The sequence below is a fragment of the Oenanthe melanoleuca genome, chromosome 27 (assembly GCF_029582105.1).
Source record: "Oenanthe melanoleuca isolate GR-GAL-2019-014 chromosome 27, OMel1.0, whole genome shotgun sequence".
Classification (NCBI taxonomy): domain Eukaryota; kingdom Metazoa; phylum Chordata; class Aves; order Passeriformes; family Muscicapidae; genus Oenanthe; species Oenanthe melanoleuca.
In genome coordinates, this window is record NC_079360.1 from 2,070,914 (window position 1) to 2,094,704 (window position 23,791).

The 23,791-nt window shown below is 56.1% G+C and overlaps 2 protein-coding genes, 1 pseudogene and 3 gene segments (V, D, J or C); all 6 read left to right on the plus strand.

The window, feature by feature from the left end:
- LOC130263897 (T cell receptor alpha variable 26-1-like) lies at positions 1 to 977 on the plus strand. The segment is given in 2 exon segments: positions 1 to 240; positions 463 to 977. Coding segments are annotated over 2 exon segments (567 nt in total).
- Positions 978 to 2,679: 1,702 nt separating this feature from the next.
- LOC130263898 (uncharacterized) lies at positions 2,680 to 3,853 on the plus strand. Its single transcript, XM_056511760.1, has 3 exons — positions 2,680 to 2,731; positions 3,150 to 3,469; positions 3,596 to 3,853. The coding sequence occupies exons 1-3, from the start codon at positions 2,680 to 2,682 to the stop codon at positions 3,851 to 3,853; spliced, it is 630 nt and encodes a 209-aa protein (XP_056367735.1).
- A 1,654-nt stretch (positions 3,854 to 5,507) lies between these two features.
- On the plus strand, positions 5,508 to 7,175 carry LOC130263899 (T cell receptor alpha variable 1-2-like). The segment is given in 3 exon segments: positions 5,508 to 5,655; positions 6,499 to 6,794; positions 7,149 to 7,175. Coding segments are annotated over 3 exon segments (372 nt in total).
- Positions 7,176 to 10,243: 3,068 nt separating this feature from the next.
- Positions 10,244 to 11,131, plus strand: LOC130264267 (T cell receptor alpha variable 26-2-like; annotated as a pseudogene).
- Positions 11,132 to 18,179: 7,048 nt separating this feature from the next.
- On the plus strand, positions 18,180 to 19,422 carry LOC130263900 (uncharacterized). The gene is made up of 3 exons (XM_056511761.1): positions 18,180 to 18,231; positions 18,719 to 19,013; positions 19,134 to 19,422. The coding sequence occupies exons 1-3, from the start codon at positions 18,180 to 18,182 to the stop codon at positions 19,420 to 19,422; spliced, it is 636 nt and encodes a 211-aa protein (XP_056367736.1).
- Positions 19,423 to 20,428: 1,006 nt separating this feature from the next.
- LOC130263901 (T cell receptor alpha variable 36/delta variable 7-like) lies at positions 20,429 to 22,990 on the plus strand. The segment is given in 3 exon segments: positions 20,429 to 21,243; positions 22,087 to 22,369; positions 22,903 to 22,990. Coding segments are annotated over 3 exon segments (651 nt in total).
- The last annotated feature ends 801 nt before the right edge of the window (positions 22,991 to 23,791 follow it).

Genomic DNA, 23,791 nt, shown 5'->3' on the forward strand with positions numbered 1-23,791 from the left:
GCTGCCCCGCTCCCACCGCTCTCCTCCCCCCGCACCCAGCCAGGAGCCGGCGAGAGCCCGAGCGGCACCGGCGCAGGGCTGAGCCCCGGGGCGGAGCTGGCGGCGGGGGAGGGCAGAGCGAAGGAGAGAAGCGGCGCTGGCGGAGCAGAGAGCCGGGGCTGAGGGGGCAGCGAGGCTCGGCCGGCGCCATGCGGCGGTGCCGGGGCGCGGGGCTGGCGGCGCTGGGCGCGGTGCTGCTCGGTGCGCGGGGTTTGACAGCAAGGGGCCGGGGCTGGGGCTCGGGTATTTCCCGGGGTGATTGGAGCTGATTCTTGCCTCTAGTACGCAGCTCTCTCTCTCCCTGGCTCTTTGCCATGTCTCATCCACAGAAATCTTCCCATGGTTTGTGTTAGTAATCTGGTTTAAGAAACCTCCGAATCACAGGGTTTTGGCGATGTTTGTCCTTTCTACCTTCTTTCCCAGCTGTGGCTGCCGACACAGACCGAGTGCAGCAGAAGCCGTGGGCAGAGACCACCGAGGGCACCGGCCTGAACCTCACTTGCCTGCACCCCGAAATTACTGCCGACTCTACCCAGTGGTATCGCCAATTCCCAGACCAAGCACCGCAGCTGGTAGCAATGGCTGTCCGAGGCACAAAATCCGTGCTGGAGCCAGAGGGGACTCTGTGGGTGTCGGCAGATCGGCGATGGAGCGCGCTGTGGCTCGGGCGGCCCCGGCGCGGGGACGCGGCCGTGTATTACTGCGCGCTGGGCCACGGGCAGAGGAGCCGGGGCTGCGGCCGGGCACGAACCGCCGCGGGCGGGGCCGGGCGGGGCCGGCAGGGGCCGCTCCGCTCCCGGCTGACGCCGCTGGGCGGGACCGGCACCGAGCCGAGCCTGGGACCCGCGGGACCCAGGCCGGGAGCCACCACGGGCCTGGCCTTCCACGAGAGACCCCTCCGAGCTCAAGGATGCTGCCCTGCAATGTGTATAAAGTAATTCTGCTGGAGAGGAGCATTTCACTAGCGCCCAAGGCAATCAGGGAAGGTATTTCTGAGCGTGTTGGCAGCCAAAGAAAGGCTCAGGGGATTTTGGCTCACATACACTGTTCACAGTATAACAAACATACTAACTCATAGCCCTGCATTTATGCAGAGATGTGTGCAAACACATTTCCAAAGCAGACACAAGCACTGACTCTTCTCCTTCTGGCACATCCCCATCGATGTGCAAACACTCACTCTCACTCCCTTTCTTGCTCCTGCACCCAAGTCTTTGCACGCACATCTACAGGAACATTCCTGACCAGAGATGTGCACTCAATAAAGCACATCCCAGGATGTATCTATTCCCAAACACGCATACACCTTCCCTTCTTCTCTCCACAGCTCACCCTGATGCTCACCGGCTTTTCCATCCTGATGGGTCAGCATTGGGCTGCTGCTTTCAATCCTGCCCTGTTAGAACTGCCTTCAGGAAAGTATTCGGGCCTCGTTGGACATCTTACCCTCTGTTCAGCCTGCGAGTACACAAACTATGCCATGGGATTGCCTGACTCCTTGTCCTTCCCCACAAGGCTCCAGCCCTGCTGCTGTTGGTCCCAGGTCTCCTCAGCAGCGTCCATGGCTGGTTGTGTCCTTTGCTCTGTTCCTGGTTTGTGTGTGGTTTTGTGTTCAGACAGGGAACACAGGAATGCACTTGGGAGCACAAATTCGTGCATGAATTCACCCCAAAGTGCAGGAGCCTGTGTGTGTGTGTGTGTGTGTGTGGGTGTGTGTGTCTGTGTGTGTGTGGGTGTGTGTGTGTGTCCTGTTGTGTTGCTGAACAAGCGAAATGCGTTGATCACACTGGAGATGCTCTCTGCTGCTCTGCCCTGAGCATCACAGAGCAGCATTTTCCCAGACTCAGAAGGAGCTTGAGTGCAGTTGAAGATTAATGTAACAGACTGCAGGAGATTTGTCCAGGGAACAGGTGCTGAAATGCAGTCCCTGCTTCCTGGGCCCTCCTTTTCCATCTGCTCTGGACATCACGATCTCCTACTACCAATTGCCGGCCCCACAAGGATGGTATCACCCAAATTTGGACTTCTTAGCCTAATTCTGTTTGAAATGTTTACAGTACCTCAGCATAACTGTGAGCAGTCACACAAACACAGACACACGGACTCACAGACACATGGACACATGGACACACGGACAGGTCTCTCCAGCGCAGTGCACAGCTGCTCTGCCCTGTGCTGCATCAGCTTAGTTTCGTGGACACGGAGAAATTCTGAGGCTTCATGCCCACCTTCTGTATTCTGTGTGAGGGGATTTCTTTCCAGTGCCCTGAAGCACGAATCAGGAATGCTCACACGACAGCAAAGGGGGATGTGAGGAAACAGATTTTGGGAGTGAAAGAAACACAGGGACTGTCAGTCCCGAGCTCCATGACACCAACCCGACTCCTTGCCATGCACCCCGGCCCCGCCGCTCCCGACGTGCAGAGACCCGACGCTCGCCCCACTCCCACCGCTCTCGCCTCCTTTCTCTGTCCGGACTCTCCGTGCAGCGGCGGCGCACGGCTCTGCTCTGGGGCGGAGCTGGGGGCGGCGGAGAGAAAAGAAGAGAACTGGAGTGGAGTATTGGCAGAGGAGGCGGCAGGGCCGCAGCAGAGAGCCGGGGCTGAGGGCACAGCGCTGCTCGGCCGGCGGAGCGGCGCCATGCGGCGGTGTCGGGGCGCGGGGCTGGCGGCGCTGGCCGCGCTGCTGCTCGGTGCGCGGGGGTGGCGGCCGGGGAATCCCGGGTCACCGGGTTATGTGACACCGGCCCCAGCCCAAGATTGATCTCTTACCCTCCTCTTCCTTTTCGGTTCCTGCTTACCCTCTGTTCTTTCCTCTGCCCTCATACTTTTAACCTCCCTGAAGTCCTTGCTTCCCGGTGTGCATTGTATACTCCACGTCTTTATCCATCCATCCCTCCCAGCCAGTATGTTCTTGTCATTACCTTCTTATTTCACTTCAAAATATTCTTCATAGGTTTCTGTCATCAACCATACACTCAGAGACAAATAATCACTACATTCTCTATGCTCAGAAAAAATCCCAGTTCGCTCTGATTCGTCTTTCTCTCCTCTATCCCCCCGCATGTTATTTTGTACGAAGAAAATTGATTCATGATTTCTGCCTTACAGTGGCTGTAGCCAGAGCCCAGGTACAACAGGAGCCGACACTGGAGACCACGGAGGGCACCGGCATCAACATCAGCTGCTCACACTCCAACATAGGAACAGGCGATAGGATCTACTGGTACCGTCAGCTGCCAGGCCGAGGACCCGAACTCCTCGTGAGCGCTCACAAAGGGGTCAGAGAGCTGCCGGACATTGCTGGACACCTGTGGGTGTCGGCAGATCGGCGATGGAGCGCGCTGTGGCTCGGGCGGCCCCGGCGCGGGGACGCGGCCGTGTATTACTGCGCGCTGGGCCACGGGCAGAGGAGCCGGGGCTGCGGCCGGGCACGAACCGCCGCGGGCGGGGCCGGGCGGGGCCGGGGGCACAGCGCCGCCCGCGGCCAGCAGGGGGCGCTGCCGCTCCGCCCGCCGGGCCCCAGGCGGCTCCGCAGCTCCTTCGTGTGCCCCGAGCCCGCGGGGGCACAGCGACACCGCACAGCCCGCCACGGCCCCGACACACGGCTGCCAGCCTGCCTGCTGCGGGACACGGCCGCCACACACGGCCCGCCCTGCCCTCGCTCCCTCGGCCGCCTCTGCCTCACACCAAACTGCTGCGCCCGCCGCCTCTGCCATCGCCTGCGGCCCTCCGGCCACGGCTGCTGCTGCTGCTCTCAGCCTGCTTTGCAAAGCAAAGAGCTGCTCCGGGACAGCATCTGTGCTGGGAGCTGACAAAGCAGCTGCACTCGCAGGCACACAGGGGCTAATTCAGATAGTGCTGTCACCTCAGTGTGTCATGGCATCAGAGGTGTTTGCAGTGAGGCTTGCTGAGGTGACAAAGAATTATCCAGCTCTGTCCCTGAAGAAATATCTCTCTTCCACGCTGGAAGGTGCATAACAAGGACATTTCCACTGGGACGCCGAAGGAAGTCGTCCTTTGATTCCCACCTGAGGCTGGAATTAATTACTCTACTTTCTCTTCTTCATCCACAGGTTTTTCCAAACACCCTACAATATGAATTCAGCGTTTTCATGTAACAGTAGAACATCTGGGAGGGAAAACAATAAATCTATTGGAAAATATAAGCTTTTCAAATCAACTGAGAGCTCTGTCACACTGACGTTCCCCTCTGAACTGATTGGTCCCTTTTCCATCATCTTAGTCACCTCTCATTCCTGGCTTTAGCAATAATCCAAGTTTTAGAGCATGACACATGACGTTTTCCTCCTGATACTTGATCTAAAGACCCCATTTCATTTGGGGAAAGGAGCCTTTCAGCATCCTCAGGAACTCATTACAATGGGCTAGTCAAGAAGAGGCCAAAGTCACTGCATGAGAAAGGCGAGAATGTCTGGTCCTCTAATACTTACATTAGATCCTTTGTCCTTCCCAAGGGAAGAACAATGAAAAAGGGGAAGTGATGACCAGAGCACACAATGACAGCAATGTAGCAGTAGGTGGTAAGGGAATGAAAGGGGCAGCTCAGAGCTCATCAACCTCTAATTGATGAGCCTTTCGGAAATAGAAGCTGTGGCTGTGGATGGGCTCAGGCTGAGCTTTGTCAATCGCAAAGGGTTAGAGATGATGGGAGAGGACAGGGAAGCCCCAGGGAAGGAGAGATTGCCAGTGCTGAGTCTCTGGGATCAGCAAGGATGGTTGCAGGTTTCTTGTCTCAGCACAAATGCTGGGAAGAATCCTCATCTCTCGTTACATGTCTGGTCTGAAGTCTAAGAAGTCACAATGTTCTAAGGAGCCCATAGGAGGAAAAGCTTTCACATAGAAAATCTGTGGCAAACACAGGGCCCTCCACTTCTCCTTCTAAACCATGGAGAGGTGGAACACCTGCATGAAAATGTTCCTATTTCAACCACTATTGTTGCGTACAATATTCTTCACATTATTCCAGGAAGGTTTATTGTGCTACAAACCCATATTATAGAAAAGCAAAATTACCACTATGGGATAACTCTGGAAATGATATGGAAAAGAGGGTGAGTGAGGGACCGGTGAGGGACACATTTGTGTCAGGCAGATAAAGGACAGGGGAGAGAGGACAGAGAAAGTGGAGTCCCCTGTTCACAGAGGAAATTGCAATGACCCCAGACAGGTGAGAAAGCTCAGTGGGGAAGAAGCCCCTGAGCTCCCCAGTGTCCAGCACGGGGTGTGCAGCAGAGCTGGCCATTGCAGCTGCGGAGGTGAGGACTCCACTGCGAGCTGAGCGGGAACAGCCCCTTGCCATGGCTGAGGCCCCAGAGGCACGGAATGCTCCCAGTGCCGCTGCCTGAGGGAGCCACGGGGGCTGCTGCTGGAGCAGCGAGAAACGCAGCACGAGCAGTTCAGGCACGCCAAGGACAGGCCATTGCTCTGCCTGCTGCCGCTGCTGCTCCCGCTGCACAGAGGCGTTTCCGGCACCTCTGCTATCTCGGGGCTGCCACGAGATTTCTGACTCTTCCTCACTCGGCAAACACGCAGCTTGCTCTCGCCATGCACCTCGCACATCTCATCCTCACCGTCTTCCTGGGACAGCTCCTCGGTAAGTCCTGCCTGTTCCCCAAGGCAGCCTTCTTCTTATTCCTTCCCCAGGAAATCCTCAACAGCCTGTTCAGGACCGTGATGGGAAACGTCAGAGATTAGTGGGGAAAGGCTGAGAAAAGTCGGCTCCTCTTTGTCGTTTTGCAAGTATTTAATTAAGGTCTTCGATTTCTAAAGGAAAAGGGAAGGGAGAAAAGAGATACTTCAGACCCAGTCTCGATCATTTCTCTCGCCTTAAATTCATCTCCCTCTGCTTCTCCCTTTTCATCCTCCTGCTGTCTCCTCAGGAGATCTCAGCTGTCTCTGCAGTGATATATTGCTCCTGTTTTAATGTCAATTCACAGACCCTGTAAACCTGCTCCATCCACCTCGAAGTTCCCATTTCAATGACATTTACAGGGTGTCCCTTTTTTCCTCCAGAGTGACACAACTCTGCCACAGCTTCCAGTGTTCTTTGGGCTGGCAGCACAAACAGGGCTCCCTCTTTCCAGTCTCAGCTTTGTGTGTACTCAGGGATCGATGAGCCCTCGAAGATGACAGGGATACAGAAGAAGAATGAATCCTTTCCCTGAACCTCAGTGTGCTCCTCAACCTGATTGAGCACAAAAATTTCAGACTGTTTGCAGACTGTCTGAGCAGTAAACTAGGAACAGGGACAGAGCCCAGCACTTGCAAGGAATTTGCTGTGCTGTGAGCCCTGCCACCCTACCCAAAATCATTCTCTCCTGCCTTTCTGAAAATCTCAGATCTTCCCAGCAGGACAGAGAGCTTTCTCCAACAGGGATTTATTTTTTTCTGTCTGTAGTCCTTCCTTCTGGAGCTGCTGACACTGACTTTCTTTCAGGCACCTCGGGGCAGATCACGGTCACCCAGGAAGATGGACGAGTCACGGTGAAGCAGGGACACACCTTCCACACCACCTGCAAATACCAGACCCGTTATTTTAATGCCTTGCTCTGGTACCAGCTGCGGAAAGGCCAAGCCCCCCAGCTGCTCTCCTATCAATCAGGGACTGGCCCCAGGCACAGCGGCCGTATCACCACGCACCTGAACATCACGGGGGAATCCAGTGTGCTGAAGGTGGAGGAAGTGGAGGGCTCTGACAGCGCCTTGTACCTGTGTGCTGTGCAAGACACCCTGGTGCAGGGAGCTTCTTGGGCTGTGCAACAACCCGGGGGAGGGAGGGGATGTGTCTGTGGAGGTCTGAGATTGGGGAAGGGACTCAGATGTCACCACAGTGCTCACCAGAAGTTGCATCGCATGTGTGTGCAGTGGTCTAATGGTTTTCACTACAATTTTGACACTTCCATTGGGAAAATATTTTGGACGATTCTGACTTATTTCTTCATTGATCAATGTCGAAATAAAGATAACTATCCCCTATGTATGCCTGGGACCTTGTTCTTCCACACTCCAGCCATTCTGTTATGGCCCCAAATGTTCTCAGCAGAGCCCAGAGCTGGTTCTGTCTTCCTGCCCTGGCTGTTCTTGCAGCAGCCCCGTTTGCATGGACACACGTGAAGCACACATTTGTGGATGGCTCCACACTGCTCTGCACGAGCCTGTGTCTGTCCGTGTGTGTCCCTGATCGGGAGGGAATTCCCTGACTATGGCAGGGACACGGAGCACTGCTCTGGCCCTGCACAACACAGAGCAGCAGCTTGCCAGGCTCAGCAGGAGCCCGAGTGCAGCTGAGTGCTGACGGCAGCTGCTCGCTACAGATGTGTGCAGGGAAGAGGCGCTGAAATGCAGCCCCTGTGTCCGAGCCCTCCCTTTCCTGCCCCTCAAAAGCTCCCGCCCGGCTCATGTGGATGGATGTGCTTGCGATGCAGCGTGTGTGGTGTGTGGGATGGGACACAGGTGTCTCCTGTGCCCGGCCATGCCAAACGTCCTTGTGTCGCTCGCTGTGCCGCTGCTGGGAGAGGCGGGGGCTGAGGCCGGCCGGGGCGGAGCTGTTGGCGTGGCAGAGGAGGCGGCAGGGCCGCAGCAGAGAGCCGGGGCTGAGGGCACAGCGCTGCTCGGCCGGCGGAGCGGCGCCATGCGGCGGTGTCGGGGCGCGGGGCTGGCGGCGCTGGCCGCGCTGCTGCTCGGTGCGCGGGGGTGGCGGCCAAGGGGCCGCGCCCGGGGCTGGGCTCATCCCGCACGTCCCTCCAGGCTGCCCTCCTGCCTGCCTTCTTCACACACCTCTCCCATCCCGCTCTTCCCCCGTTCGTTCCTCCCACTCTTCTCCATGTCGTTCTCACTCAGAAATCTCCGGATTCTATTCTCTGCTCATCACTGCAAAACATTGCTTTTTCATAATTTACGAAATCACCTTCTTAGCATTTATCTCTTCTAAGTTTTCTGGTTTTCGTGCTTTCTCCCATCTCCTCTCATTCTCAAGTGACTCTTCTGAGCGTCCTGTCGTTCACGCATTCATCTCTCCCTAAAATAATCATGGACACTTCTGTTCCTGCTTATCTTGAACTCCTCTGGGAACAGTTTTCCTCCCCGTCTCTGTACGTTCCTGACAGTTTCTGCGAGCTTTGATTTCTGCCGCAGAGCAATGTAGGATTTCATGCTTGTCTTTTTTCTTTCCCCGGCAGTGGCTTCAGGCAGAGCCCAGGTGCATCAGGACCCATTCCTGGAGACCACCGAGGGAACAGGCATCAACGTCAACTGCTCACACTCCAGCAAACGGGGCGCCGATTACATCCATTTCTACCGTCAGCTCCCTGGCCAAAGCCCCGAATTCCTGGCACTCGCTGCTAGAGGGTCCAAGGATGTTCCGGCCATCTCAGGAAAGCTGTGGGTGTCGGAGGACGGGCGTTGGAGCGCGCTGTGGCTCGGGCGGCCCCGGCGCGGGGACGCGGCCGTGTATTACTGCGCGCTGGGCCACGGGCAGAGGAGCCGGGGCTGCGGCCGGGCACGAACCGCCGCGGGCGGGGCCGGGCGGGGCCGGGGGCACAGCGCCGCCCGCGGCCAGCAGGGGGCGCTGCCGCTCCGCCCGCCGGGCCCCAGGCGGCTCCGCAGCTCCTTCGTGTGCCCCGAGCCCGCGGGGGCACAGCGACACCGCACAGCCCGCCACGGCCCCGACACACGGCTGCCAGCCTGCCTGCTGCGGGACACGGCCGCCACACACGGCCCGCCCTGCCCTCGCTCCCTCTGCACTCGCACTGCCATGTGTAAGGAAGGTGTTTTTGAATCCCACCTGAGGCTGCAATCAATTACTCTACATTCTCTTCTTCATCCACTGGTTTCTCCAAACACCCTTGGATGTGAGTTCAGCATCTGCCTCAAACAGTAGAATATCTGGGAGAGAAAACATTAAATCTGTTGGAGTAGAGAAGCTTTTCAAAACATCAGAGGGATCGGTCACATCCATCTTCCACCGGATACACATTGGTGCTTTATCCATCACATTAGTAAGCTCTCAGGCATCCTGAAATGCAGATGCCAGGGTATTGCAATGTTGAAAGTTTTGGAGGGAGACACTTGAAACAATGAGTTCCACAAGAGATTTCTGTCCTGACATTTCCTCTAGAGACATCCCATTTCCCTTAGGGAGAGGAGCCTTTCAGCATCTTCAAGAACCCATTGCAATGAGCAAGTTTAGCAGAGGCCACACTAAGGGCGTGTGAAAGGTGAGAGTGATGGCTTCTCTAAGGCTCACATCACGTCCTTTTTCCTTTCCAAGAGACGAACAAGGAAAAGTGATGATTAAAGCACACAATGACACCAACGTGGCAGTAGATGGTAAGGGAATGAAAGGGACAGCTCACAGCTCATCAGTCTCTAAATGATGAGCCTTTAGGAACCAGAGGCTGTGGCTATGAATTGGCTCAGGCTCAGCTTTGTCACTGGCAAAGGGTTAGAGATGACGAGAGAGGAGACGGAAGCCCCAGGAAAGGAGAGACTGCCAGTGCTGTGTTTCTCGGGTCAGCAAGGATGGTTGCAGGTTTCTTGTCTCAGCACAAATGCTGAGAAGAATCCTCATCTCCTGCTACATGTCTTACCATGTTTTCTCTGCTCTGGAGCCTAAGAAGGCACAATGTTCAAAGGAGCCCGTAGAAGGATAACCTTTCACCTGGAAAATCTTTGACAACCTCTGCAACCTCCACTTCTCCTTCGAAAGCATGGAACAGTGGAACACCTGCAAGAGAATGTTCCTGTTAGAGCCACTATCATTACCTGTATCATCGGTCACAGAATTCCAGGAAGGTATTTTGGGATACAAACCGATTTGAAAGGAAACCAAAATGACGAGTATGAAATAACTCTGCTCGCTACAGATGTGTGCAGGGAAGAGGTGCTGAAATGCAGCCCCTGTGTCCCGAGCCCTCCCTTTCCTGCCCCTCCAAAGCTCCCCCCCGGCTCAAGTGGATGGATGTGCTTGCGATGCAGTGCGTGTGGTGTGCGGGATGGGACACAGGTGTCTCCTGTCCCCGGCCATGCCAAACGTCCTTGTGTCGCTCGCTGTGCCGCTGCTGGGAGAGGCGGGGGCTGAGGCCGGCCGGGGCGGAGCTGTTGGCGTGGCAGAGGAGGCGGCAGGGCCGCAGCAGAGAGCCGGGGCTGAGGGCACAGCGCTGCTCGGCCGGCGGAGCGGCGCCATGCGGCGGTGTCGGGGCGCGGGGCTGGCGGCGCTGGCCGCGCTGCTGCTCGGTGCGCGGGGGTGGCGGCCAAGGGGCCGCGCCCGGGGCTGGGCTCATCCCGCACGTCCCTCCAGGCTGCCCTCCTGACTGGCTGCTTCACACACCTCTCCCCACGCGCTCTTCCCCCGTTCGTCCCTCCTTCTTCTCCATCTTTTTCTCCCTCTGAAATTTTCAGATTCTATTCTATTGTCTGCTCATCCCTGCAAAACACTGCTTTTTTACTAATTACGGAGTCAGCTCCTTACCCTTTCTCCCTTCCAACTTTTCCGTCTTTTCGTGCTTTCTCCCACCTCCTTCCGTTCTCAGATGACTCTCCTGAGCATTTTTTATTTCACGCATTCATCACTCCACAAACGATTTCTGGACACTTCTCTTCCTGCTTATCTTGAAACCCTCTGGGAACTGTTTTCCTCTCCATCTCTGCAGATTGCTGGCTGTTTCTGCGAGCTTTTTTCTTTCCAGCTGGGCATTGTAGGATTTCAGGTTTGTATTTTTTCTGTCCCCGGCAGTGGCTTCAAGCACAGCCCAGGTGCAGCAGGATCCGCTCCTGGAGACCACCGAGGGCACCGGCATCGCAATCAACTGCTCGCACCCCAGCAAACGGAGTGGCTATTACGTCCATTTTTACCGTCAGCTCCCTGGCCAAAGCCCCGAATTCCTGGCACTCGCTGATAGAGGGTCCAAGGATGTTCCTACCATCGCAGGAAAGCTGTGGGTGTCGGAGGACGGGCGTTGGAGCGCGCTGTGGCTCGGGCGGCCCCGGCGCGGGGACGCGGCCGTGTATTACTGCGCGCTGGGCCACGGGCAGAGGAGCCGGGGCTGCGGCCGGGCACGAACCGCCGCGGGCGGGGCCGGGCGGGGCCGGGGGCACAGCGCCGCCCGCGGCCAGCAGGGGGCGCTGCCGCTCCGCCCGCCGGGCCCCAGGCGGCTCCGCAGCTCCTTCGTGTGCCCCGAGCCCGCGGGGGCACAGCGACACCGCACAGCCCGCCACGGCCCCGACACACGGCTGCCAGCCTGCCTGCTGCGGGACACGGCCGCCACACACGGCCCGCACTGCCCTCGCTCCCTCTGCACTCGCACTGCCATGTGTAAGGAAGGTGTTCTTTGAATCCCACCCGAGGCTGCAATCAATTACTCTACATTCTCTTCTTCATCCACAGGTTTTTAAAACCACCTTGGATGTGAGTTCAGCATCTGCTGGAAATAGTAGAACATCTGGGACGCAAAATATTAATCCTGTTGGAGTAGAGAAGCTTTTCAAAACATCAGGGAGCTCGGTCACAACCAACTTCCAGCGAATACACATTGGTCCCTTATCCATCACGTTAGTAAGCTCTCAGGCATCCTGAAATGCAGATGCCAGGGTATGGCAATGCTGAAAGTGTTGGAGGGCGACACTTGAAGCAATGAGCTCCACAAGAGATTTCTGTCCTGACATTGCTCTAGAGACATCCCATTTCCCTTAGGGACAGGAGCCTTTCAGCATCTTCAAGAACCCATTGCAATGAGCAAGTTCAGCAGAGGCCACACTAAGGGCGTGTGAAAGGCGGGAGTGGCTGCTTCTCTAAGGCTCACATCACGCCCTTTTTCCTTTAAAAGGGAAGAACAAGGAAAAGTGATGATTAAAGCACACAATTACACCAATGTGGCAGTAGGTGATAAGGGAATGAAAGGGAGAGCTCACAGCTCATCAGTCTCTAAATGATGAGCCTTTAGGAACCAGCGGCTGTGGCTGTGGATTGGCTCAGGCTCTGCTTTGTGACTGGCAAAGGGTTAGAGATGGTGAGAGAGGAGACGGAATACCAAGGAAAGGAAAGACTGCCAGTGCTGTGTTTCTCGGATCAGCAAGGTTGGTTGCAGGTTTCTTGTCTCAGCTCAAATGCTGAGAAGAATCCTCATCTCCTGCTACATGTCTCACCATCTTTGCCCTGCTCTGAAGCCTAAGAAGGCACAATGTTCAAAGGAGCCCGTAGAAGGATAACCTTTCACCTGGAAAATCTGTGACAACCTCTGCAACCTCCACTTCTCCTTCGAAAGCATGGAACAGTGGAACACCTGCATGAGAATGTTCCTGTTAGAGCCACTATCATTACCTGTATCATCGGTCACAGAATTCCGGGAAGGAATTTTGGGATACAAACAGATTTGAAAGGAAACCAAAATGACGAGTATGAAATAACTCTGCTCGCTACAGATGTGTGCAGGGAAGAGGCGCTGAAATGCAGCCCCTGTGTCCCGAGCCCTCCCTCACCTGCCCATACAAAGCTTTCACTTGCGTGATATGGATGGATGTGTTTACGATGCAGCGTGTGTGGTGTGTGGGATGGGACACAGGTGTCTCCTGTCCCCGGCCATGGCAAACGTCCTTGTGTCGCTCGCTGTGCCGCTGCTGGGAGAGGCGGGGGCTGAGGCCGGCCGGGGCGGAGCTGTTGGCGTGGCAGAGGAGGCGGCAGGGCCGCAGCAGAGAGCCGGGGCTGAGGGCACAGCGCTGCTCGGCCGGCGGAGCGGCGCCATGCGGCGGTGTCGGGGCGCGGGGCTGGCGGCGCTGGCCGCGCTGCTGCTCGGTGCGCGGGGGTGGCGGCCAAGGGGCCGCGCCCGGGGCTGGGCTCATCCCGCACCTCCCTCCAGGCTGCACTCCTGCCTGCCTTCTTCACCCACCTCTCCCATCCCGCTCTTCTCCCGTTCATTCCTCCCTCTTCTCCATCTCCTTCTCCCTCAGAAATCCCCGAATTCTATTGTCTGCTCATCCCTGCAAAACATTGCTTTTTCATAATTTACGAAATCACCTTCTTACCATTTATCTCTTCTAAGTTTTCTCTCTTTTCATGTTTCTCCCAGCTCTTCCCGTTCTCAAGTGACTCTCCGGAGCGTCCTGTACTTCACGCATTCATCTCTCCCCAAAAGATTCCTGGACACTTCTGTTCCTGCCTATCTTGAAATCCCTTAAGAACTGTTTTCCTCCCCGTCTCTGCACGTTCCTAACTCTTTCTGCCAGCTTTGTTAAGTGGTGTAGGGCAATGTAGAATTTCAGGTTTGTACTTTTTCCTTCCACGGCAGTGGCTTCAGGCAGAGCCCAGGTGCAGCAGGATCCATTCCTGGAGACCACCGAGGGCACCGGCATCGCAATCAACTGCTCACACCCCAGCAAAAGGACCGGCGAATACATCCATTTCTACCGTCATCTCCTTGGCCAAAGCCCCGAATTCCTCATATACACTACTGGAACCTCCAAGGATGTTCCGGCCATCGCAGGAAAGCTGTGGGTGTCGGAGGACGGGCGTTGGAGCGCGCTGTGGCTCGGGCGGCCCCGGCGCGGGGACGCGGCCGTGTATTACTGCGCGCTGGGCCACGGGCAGAGGAGCCGGGGCTGCGGCCGGGCACGAACCGCCGCGGGCGGGGCCGGGCGGGGCCGGCAGGGGCCGCTCCGCTCCCGGCTAACGCCGCTGGGCGGGACCGGCACCGAGCCGAGCCTGGGACCCGCGGGATCCCGGCCGGGAGCCACCACGGGCCTGGCCTTCCATGAGAGACCTCTCCGAGCTCAAGGATGCTGCCCTGCAATGTGTACAGAACAATTCTGATGGACAGGAGCATTTCACTAACGGTCGAGGGAATCAGGGAAGGTATTTCTGAGTGTATTGTCAACTAGAGAAAGGCTCAGGAGATGTTGGCTCGTTGCGCGCTGAGGAAGGGACCTGCTCAAATGACAGGGAAAAGACTGGCACAGTCAGTGCCTTTTTGCCCTCATTTCAACTGGACTCACTTCGCCTCAGTTCCATCACATCGGTGAGGCTCCCTGAAGCCTTTCTGGGAATAAATCAGAATCCAGAGTAGAAGAAGAAATAATTAAACATCTCCCACTTCACATACACTGTTCACAGTATTACAAACATACTAACTCATAGCCCTGCATTTATGAAGAGATGTGTGCAAACACATTTCCAAAGCAGACACAAGCACTGACACTTCTCCTTCTGGCACGTCCCCACAGATGTTCAAACACTCACACTCACTCCCATTCCTGCTCCTGCACCCAAGTCTTTGCACGCACATCTACGGGAACATTCCTGACCAGAGATGTGCACTCAATAAAGCACATCCCAGGATGTATCTATTCCCAAACACGCATACACCTTGCCTTCTTCTCTCCACAGCTCACCCGGATGCTCACCGGCTTTTCCATCCTGATGGGTCAGGACTGGGCTACTGGTTTCAATCCTGCCCTGTTAGAACTGCCTTCAGGAAAGTATTCGGGCCTCGTTGGACATCTTACCCTCTGTTCAGCCTGCGAGTACACAAACTATGCCATGGGATTGCCTGACTCCTTGTCCTTCCTCACAAGGCTCCAGCCCTGCTGCTGTTGGTCCCAGGTCTCCTCAGCAGCATCCACGGCTGGTTGTGTCCTTTGCTCTGTTCCTGGTTTGTGTGTTTTTGTGTTCAGGCAGGGAACACAAGAATGCACGTGGGAGCACAAATTCGTGCATGAATTCACCCCAAAGTGCAGGATCGTTTGTGTGTGTGTGTGTGTGTGTGTGCCCTGTTGTGTTGCTGAACAAGTGAAATGCGTTGATCACACTGGAGATGCTCTCTGCTGCTCTGCCCTGAGCATCACAGAGCAGCATTTTCCCAGACTCTGAAGGACCTTGAGTGCAGTTGAACAATAATGTAACAGACTGCAGGAGATTTGTCCAGGGAAGAGGTTCTGAAATGCAGTCCCTGCTTCCTGGGCTCTCCTTTTCCATCTCCTCTGAACATCACGATCTCGTACTACCAATTGCTGGCGCCAACAAGGATGGTATCAGCCAAGTTTGGACTTCTTAGCCTAATTCTGTTTGAAATGTTTACAGTACCTCAGCATTACCGTGAGCACTCAAACACAGACACACGGACTCACAGACACATGGACACATGGACACACGGACAGGTCTCTCCAGCGCAGTGCACAGCTGCTCTCCCCTGTGCTGCATCAGCTTAGTTTCGTGGACACGGAGAAATGCTGAGGCTTCCTGCCCACCTCCTGCATCCTGTGTGAGGGGATTTCTTTCCAGTTCCCTAAAGGACGATTCAGGAGTGCTCACAAGACAGCAAAGGGGGATGTGAGGAAACAGATTATGGGAGTGAAAGAAACACAGAGACTGTCAGTCCCGAGCTCCGTGACACCAGCCCGACTCCTTGCCATGCACCCCGGCCCCGCCGCTCCCGACGTGCAGAGACCCGACGCTCGCCCCACTCCCACCGCTCTCGCCTCCTTTCTCTGTCCGGGCTCGCCGAGCAGAGGCGGCGCACGGCTCTGCTCTGGGGCGGAGCTGGGGGCGGTGGAGAGAAAAGAAGAGAACTGGAGTGGAGTATTGGCAGAGGAGGCGGCAGGGCCGCAGCAGAGAGCCGGGGCTGAGGGCACAGCGCTGCTCGGCCGGCGGAGCGGCGCCATGCGGCGGTGTCGGGGCGCGGGGCTGGCGGCGCTGGCCGCGCTGCTGCTCGGTGCGCGGGGGTGGCGGCCGGGGAATCCCGGGTCAGCGGGTTATGTGACACCGGCCCCAGCCCAAGATTGATCTCTTACCCTCCTCTTCCTTTTCGGTTCCTGCTTACGCTCTGTTCTTCCCTCTTCCCTCATACTTTTAACCTCCCTGAAGTCCTTGCTTCCCGGTGTGCATTGTATACTCCACGTCGTTATCCATCCATCCCTCCCAGCCTGTATGTTCTTGTCATTACCTTCTTATTTCACTTCAAAATATTCTTCATAGGTTTCTGTCATCACCCATACACTCTGAGACAAATAATCACTACATGCTCTATTCTCAGAAAAAATCCCAGTTCGCTCTGATTCGTCTTTCTCTCTATCCCCCCGCATGTTATTTTGGACAAAGAAAAGAGATTCTTGCTTTCTACCGTACAGTGGCTGTGGCCAGAGCCCAGGTACAACAGGAGCCGTCACTGGAGACCACCGAGGGCACCGGCATCAACATCAGCTGCTCACACTCCAACATAGGAACAGGCGATACGATCTTCTGGTACCGTCAGCTGCCAGGGCGAGGACCCGAACTCCTCGCGAGCGCTCACAAAGGGGTCAGAGAGCTGCCGGCCATCGCAGGAAAGCTGTCGGTGTCGGCAGATCGGCGATGGAGCGCGCTGTGGCTCGGGCGGCCCCGGCGCGGGGACGCGGCCGTGTATTACTGCGCGCTGGGCCACGGGCAGAGGAGCCGGGGCTGCGGCCGGGCACGAACCGCCGCGGGCGGGGCCGGGCGGGGCCGGGGGCACAGCGCCGCCCGCGGCCAGCAGGGGGCGCTGCCGCTCCGCCCGCCGGGCCCCAGGCGGCTCCGCAGCTCCTTCGTGTGCCCCGAGCCCGCGGGGGCACAGCGACACCGCACAGCCCGCCACGGCCCCGACACACGGCTGCCAGCCTGCCTGCTGCGGGACACGGCCGCCACACACGGCCCGCCCTGCCCTCGCTCCCTCTGCACTCGCACTGCCATGTGTAAGGAAGGTGTTCTTTGAATCCCACCTGAGGCTGCAATCAATTACTCTACATTCTCTTCTTCATCCACAGGTTTTTCCAAACACCCTTGGATGTGAGTTCAGCATCTGCCTGGAACAGTAGAATATCTGGGAGAGAAAACATTAAATCTGTTGGAGTAGAGAAGCTTTTCAAAACAGCAGAGGGCTCATTCACATCCATCTTCCACCGGATACACATTGGTGCCTTATCCATCACGTTAGTAAGCTCTCAGGCATCCTGAAATGCAGATGCCAGGGTATTGCAATGTTGAAAGTGTTGGAGGGAGACATTTGAAATAATGAGTTCCACAAGTGCTTTCTGTCCTGACATTGCTCTAGAGACATCCCATTTCCCTTAGGGAGAGGAGCCTTTCAGCATCTTCAAGAACCCATTGCAATGAGCAAGTTTAGCAGAGGCCACACTAAGGGCGTGTGAAAGGTGAGAGTGACTGCTTCTCTAAGGCTCACATCACGCCCTTTTTCCTTTCCAAGAGACGAACAAGGAAAAGTGATGATTAAAGCACACAATGACACCAACGTGGCAGTAGATGGTAAGGGAATGAAAGGGACAGCTCACAGCTCATCAGTCTCTAAATGATGAGCCTTTATGAACCAGCGGCCGTGGCTATGAATTGGCTCAGGCTCAGCTTTGTCACTGGCAAAGGGTTAGAGATGACGAGAGAGGAGACGGAAGCCCCAGGAAAGGAGAGACTGCCAGTGCTGTGTCTCTGGGATCAGCAAGGATATTTGCAGGTTTCTTGTCTCAGCTCAAATGCTGGGAAGAATCTTCATCTCCTGCTACATGTCTGACCATGTTTTCTCTGCTCTGAAGCCTAAGAAGGCACAATGTTCAAAGGAGCCCGTAGAAGGATAACCTTTCACCTGGAAAATCTGCGACAACCTCTGCAACCTCCACTTCTCATTCGAAAGCATGGAACAGTGGAACACCTGCAAGAGAATGTTCCTGTTAGAGCCACTATCATTACATGTATCATCGGTCACAGAATTCCAGGAAGGAATTTTTGGATACAAACAGATTTGAAAGGAAACCAAAATGACGAGTATGAAATAACTCTGCTCGCTACAGATGTGTGCAGGGAAGAGGTGCTGAAATGCAGCCCCTGTGTCCCGAGCCCTCCCTTTCCTGCCCCTCAAAAGCTCCCGCCCGGCTCATGTGGATGGATGTGCTGGCGATGCAGTGTGGGTGGTGTGTGGGATGGGACACAGGTGTCTCCTGTCCCCGGCCATGGCAAACGTCCTTGTGTCGCTCGCTGTGCCGCTGCTGGGAGAGGCGGGGGCTGAGGCCGGCCGGGGCGGAGCTGTTGGCGTGGCAGAGGAGGCGGCAGGGCCGCAGCAGAGAGCCGGGGCTGAGGGCACAGCGCTGCTCGGCCGGCGGAGCGGCGCCATGCGGCGGTGTCGGGGCGCGGGGCTGGCGGCGCTGGCCGCGCTGCTGCTCGGTGCGCGGGGGTGGCGGCCAAGGGGCCGCGCCCGGGGCTGGGCTCATCCCGCACGTCCCTCCAGGCTGCCCTCCTGACTGGCGGCTTCACACACCTCTCCCCACGCGCTCTTCCCCCGTTCGTCCCTCCTTCTTCTCCATCTTTTTCTCCCTCTGAAATTTTCAGATTCTATTCTATTGTCTGCTCATCCCTGCAAAACACTGCTTTGGAGTCAGCTCCTTATCCTTTCTCCCTTCCAACTTTTCCGTCTTTTCGTGCTTTCTCCCACCTCCTTCCGTTCTCAGGTGACTCTCCTGAGCATTCTGTATTTCACGCATTCATCACTCCAAAAACGATTTCTGGACACTTCTCTTCCTGCTTATCTTGAAACCCTCTGGGAACTGTTTTCCTCTCCATCTCTGCAGATTGCTGGCTGTTTCTGCGAGCTTTTTTCTTTCCAGCTGGGCATTGTAGGATTTCAGGTTTGTATTTTTTCATTCCCCGGCAGTGGCTTCAGGCAAAGCCCAGGTGCAGCAGGAGCCATTCCTGGAGACCACCGAGGGCACCGGCATCGCAGTCAACTGCTCACACCCCAGCAAACGGAGTGGCTATTACGTCCATTTTTACCGTCATCTCCCTGGCCAAAGCCCCGAATTCCTGGCACTCGCTGCTAGAGGGTCCAAGGATGTTCCGGCCATCGCAGGAAAGCTGTGGGTGTCGGAGGACGGGCGTTGGAGCGCGCTGTGGCTCGGGCGGCCCCGGCGCGGGGACGCGGCCGTGTATTACTGCGCGCTGGGCCACGGGCAGAGGAGCCGGGGCTGCGGCCGGGCACGAACCGCCGCGGGCGGGGCCGGGCGGGACCGGGGGCACAGCGCCGCCCGCGGCCAGCAGGGGGCGCTGCCGCTCCGCCCGCCGGGCCCCAGGCGGCTCCGCAGCTCCTTCGTGTGCCCCGAGCCCGCGGGGGCACAGCGACACCGCACAGCCCGCCACGGCCCCGACACACGGCTGCCAGCCTGCCTGCTGCGGGACACGGCCGCCACACACGGCCCGCCCTGCCCTCGCTCCCTCGGCCGCCTCTGCCTCACACGAAACTGCTGCGCCAGCAGCCTCTGCCATCGCCTGCAGCCCTCCGGCCACGGCTGCTGCTGCTGCTCTCAGCCTGCTTTGCAAAGCAAAGAGCTGCTCCGGGACAGCGTCTGTGCTGGGAGCTGACAAAGCAGCAGCACTCACAGGCACACAGGGGCTAATTCAGATAGTGTTGTCACCTCAGTGTGTCATGGCATCAGAGGTGTTTGCAGTGAGGCTTGCTCAGGTGACAAAGAATTATCCAGCTCTGTCCCTGCAGAAATGTCTCTCTTCCATGCTGGAAGGTGCATAACAAGGACATTTCCACTGGGACGTGGAAGGAAGTTGTCCTTTCATTCCCACCTGAGGCTGGAATTAATTACTCTACTTTCTCTTCTTCATCCACAGGTTTTTCCAAACACCCTACAATATGAATTCAGCATTTTCATATAACAGTGGAATATCTGGAAAGGAAAACAAAAAATTTGTTGTAAAATATAGGCTTTTCAAATCCACTGAGAGCTCTGTCACACTGACGTTCCACCCTGAACTGATTGGTCCCTTTTCCATCACGTTAGTCACCTCTCATTCCTGGCTTTAGCAATAATCCAACTTTTAGAGCAAGACAAATGAGGTTTCCCTCCTGATACTTGATCTAAAAACCCCATTTCCTTTGGGGAAAGGAGCCTTTCAGCATCCCCAGGAACTCATTACAATGAGCTAGTCCAGAAGAGGCCACAGTTACGGCATGAGAAAGACGAGAATGTCTGGTGCTCTAATATTCACATTAGGTTCATTTTCCTTCCCAAGGGAAGAAAAAGGGAAAAGGGAAAGTGATGGCCAAAGCACACAATTACACCAATGTGGCAGTAGGTGATAAGGGAATGAAAGGGGCAGTTCAGAGCTCATCAACCTCTAATTGAGCCTTTAGGAAATAGCAGCTGTGGCTGTGAATTAGTTCAGGCTGAGCTTTGTCAGTGCAAAGGGTTAGACATGATGAGAGAGGACATGGAAGCCCAAAGAAAGGAGAGACTGCCAGTGCTGTGTCTCTGGGATCAGCAAGGATGGTTGCGTGTTTCTTCTTTCAGCACAAATGCTGAGAATAATCCGCATCTCCTTGAACGTGTTTTACCATCTTTCATATGCTCTGAAGCCTAAGAAGGCACAATCTTCGAAGGAGATCGTGGAAGGATAAGCTTTGGTAGGGAAAATTTATGACCATCTCAGGACACTCCAATTGTCTAGAAAGCTCCTTCTAAACCATGGAATGGTGCAACACCTGCATGAGAATGTTCTTACGGCAACCATTATCATTAGCGACATCACAGTTCACATCATTTCAGACAATTTTTTTGGTGACAAATCCGTTTTAGAGAAAAACCAAATGACCAGTATGTTACCACTCTGGAGTTCATATGAAATAGAGGTTAGTAGTGACGGAGCTGGAGAGAGATGTTCATAGCAGGCAGGGGAGAAGGGGCAGAGACAGAGGAGTCCCCTGCTCACAGAGGAAATTGCAATGGCCCCAGACAGGCGAGAAAGCTCAGTGGGGAAGAAGCCCCTGAGCTCCCCAATGGCCAGCACGGGGTGTGCAGCAGAGCTGGCCATTGCAGCTGCGGAGGTGAGGACTCCACTGCGAGCTGAGCGGGAACAGCCCCTTGCCATGGCTGAGGCCCCAGAGGCACGGAATGCTCCCAGTGCCGCTGCCTGAGGGAGCCACGGGGGCTGCTGCTGGAGCAGCGAGAAACGCAGCACGAGCAGTTCAGGCACGCCAAGGACAGGCCATTGCTCTGCCTGCTGCCGCTGCTGCTGCCGCTGCTCCCGCTGCACAGAGGCGTTTCCGGCACCTCTGCTATCTCGGGGCTGCCACGAGATTTCTGACTCTTCCTCACTCGGCAAACACGCAGCTTGCTCTCGCCATGCACCTCGCACATCTCATCCTCACCGTCTTCCTGGGACAGCTCCTCGGTAAGTCCTGCCTCTTCACCAAGGCACACTTCCTCCTATTCATTCCCCCGGAAATCCTCAACAGCCCCTTCAGGATCATGATGGGGGAATATCAGTGATTAGCAGGGAAAGGCTGAGAAAAGTCGGCTCCTCTTTGTGGTTTTGCAAGTATTTAATTAAGGTCTTCGATTTCTAAAGGAAAAGGGAAGGGAGAGAAGAGAAACCTCAGACCCAGTCTGGATCATTTCTCTCGCCTTAAAGTTATCACCCTCTGCCTCTCCCTTTTCATCCTCCTGCTGTCACCTCAGGACATCTCAGCTCTCTCTGCAGTGATATACTGCTCCTGTTTTAATGTCAATTCACAGACCCTCTAAACCTGCTCCAGCCACCTCGAAGTTCCCACTTCACTGACATTTACAGGGTGTCCCTTTCTGCCTCCAGACTGACACAACTCTGCCACAGCTTTCAGTGTTCTTTGTGCTGGCAGCACAAGCAGGGCTCCCTCTTTCCAGTCTCAGCTTTGTGTGTACTCAGGGATCGAGGAGCCCTCGGAGATGACAGGGATGAGAAAGCACAATGAATATTTTGTTGAACTTCGGTGGGCTCCTCAACCTGATTGAGCACAAAAAATTCAGACTGTTTGCGGACGGTCTGAGCAGTAAAGTAGGAGCAGGGACAGAGCCCAGCTCTTGCAAGGAATTTGCTGTGCTGAGAGCCCTGACACCCTACCCAAAATCATTCTCTCCTGCCTCTCTGAAAATCTCAGATCTTCCCTGCCGGACAGAGAGCTTTCTCCAACTGGGTTTTATTTTTCTCTGTCTGTAGTCCTTCCTTCTGGAGGTGCTGACATTAACTTTCTTTCAGGCACCTCGGGGCAGATCACAGTCATTCAGGAAGATGGAGAAGTCACGGTGAAGCAGGGACACACCTTCCACACCACCTGCAAATACCAGACCAGTGGTTTTGACGGCTTGCTCTGGTACCAGCTGCGGAAAGGCCAAGCCCCCCAGCTGCTCTCCTATCAATCAGGGACTGGCCCCAGGCACAGCGGCCGTGTCACCACGCACCTGAACATCACGGGGGAATCCAGTGTGCTGAAGGTGGAGGAAGTGGAGGGCTCTGACAGTGCCTTGTACCTGTGTGCTGTGCAAGACACCCTGGTGCAGGGAGCTTCTTGGGCTGTGCAACAACCCAGGGGAGGGAGGGGACGTGTCAGTGGGGGTCTGAGATTGGGGAAGGGACTCAGATGTCACCACAGTGCTCCCCAGAAGTTGCATCGCATGTGTGTGCAATGGTCTGATGGTTTTCACTACGTCCATTGTGACACTTCCCTTGGGAAAATATTCTGGACTGTTTTGAATCATTACTGCATTGTGAAGTATCTAAGTAAAGGAAAATATCCCCTGTGCATGTCTGTGACCTTGTTCTTCCACACTCCAGCCCTGCTGCTTTGGCCCCACATGTTCTCAGCAGAGCCCAGGGCTGGTTCTGTGTTCCTGCCCTGGCTGCTCTTGCAGCAGCCCCGTTTGCATGGACACACGTGAAGCACACATTTGTGGATGGCTCCACACTGCTCTGCACGAGCCTGTGTCTGTCCGTGTGTGTCCCTGATCGGGAGGGAATTCCCTGACTATGGCAGGGACACGGAGCACTGCTCTGGCCCTGCACAGCACAGAGCAGCAGCTTGCCAGGCTCAGCAGGAGCCCGAGTGCAGCTGACTGCTGACGGCAGCTGCTCGCTACAGATGTGTGCAGGGAAGAGGCGATGAAATGCAGCCCCTGTGTCCCGAGCCCTCCCTTTCCTGCCCCTCCAAAGCTCCCCCCCGGCTCAAGTGGATGGATGTGCTTGCGATGCAGCGTGTGTGGTGTGTGGGATGGGACACAGGTGTCTCCTGTCCCCGGCCATGGCAAACGTCCTTGTGTCGCTCGCTGTGCCGCTGCTGGGAGAGGCGGGGGCTGAGGCCGGCCGGGGCGGAGCTGTTGGCGTGGCAGAGGAGGCGGCAGGGCCGCAGCAGAGAGCCGGGGCTGAGGGCACAGCGCTGCTCGGCCGGCGGAGCGGCGCCATGCGGCGGTGTCGGGGCGCGGGGCTGGCGGCGCTGGCCGCGCTGCTGCTCGGTGCGCGGGGGTGGCGGCCAAGGGGCCGCGCCCGGGGCTGGGCTCATCCCGCACGTCCCTCCAGGCTGCCCTCCTGCCTGCCTTCTTCACACACCTCTCCCATCCCGCTCTTCTCCCCTTCGTTCCTCCTTCTTCGCCATCTCTTTCTCCCTCTGAAATCTCCGGATTCTATTCTCCGCTCATCCCTGCAAAAGATTCCTTTTTTACAAATTACGGAGTCAGCTCCTTACCCTTTCTCCCTTCCAACTTTTCCGTCTTTTCGTGCTTTCTCCCACCTCCTTCCGTTCTCAGGTGACTCTCCTGAGCATCCTGTAGTTCACGCATTCATCACTCCACAAACGATTTCTGGACACTTCTATTCCTGCTTATCTTGAAACCCTCTGGGAACTGCTTTACTGCCCGTCTCTGCAGATTGCTGGCTGTTTCTGCGAGCTTTGTTCTGTGCAGCTGGGCAG

What these genes read in the sequence shown, in the direction of transcription:
- LOC130263898 (XM_056511760.1), top strand. Translation starts at nt 2,680, where the DNA reads ATGCGGCGGTGTCGGGGCGCGGGGCTGGCGGCGCTGGCCGCGCTGCTG. An exon ending in GCTGGCCGCGCTGCTGCTCG is followed by an intron (nt 2,732 to 3,149) that starts GTGCGCGGGGGT and finishes TCTGCCTTACAG; the next exon opens with TGGCTGTAGCCAGAGCCCAG. An exon ending in GGAGCCGGGGCTGCGGCCGG is followed by an intron (nt 3,470 to 3,595) that starts GCACGAACCGCC and finishes GTGTGCCCCGAG; the next exon opens with CCCGCGGGGGCACAGCGACA.
- LOC130263900 (XM_056511761.1), top strand. Translation starts at nt 18,180, where the DNA reads ATGCGGCGGTGTCGGGGCGCGGGGCTGGCGGCGCTGGCCGCGCTGCTG. An exon ending in GCTGGCCGCGCTGCTGCTCG is followed by an intron (nt 18,232 to 18,718) that starts GTGCGCGGGGGT and finishes ATTCCCCGGCAG; the next exon opens with TGGCTTCAGGCAAAGCCCAG. An exon ending in TACTGCGCGCTGGGCCACGG is followed by an intron (nt 19,014 to 19,133) that starts GCAGAGGAGCCG and finishes GCCGGGCCCCAG; the next exon opens with GCGGCTCCGCAGCTCCTTCG.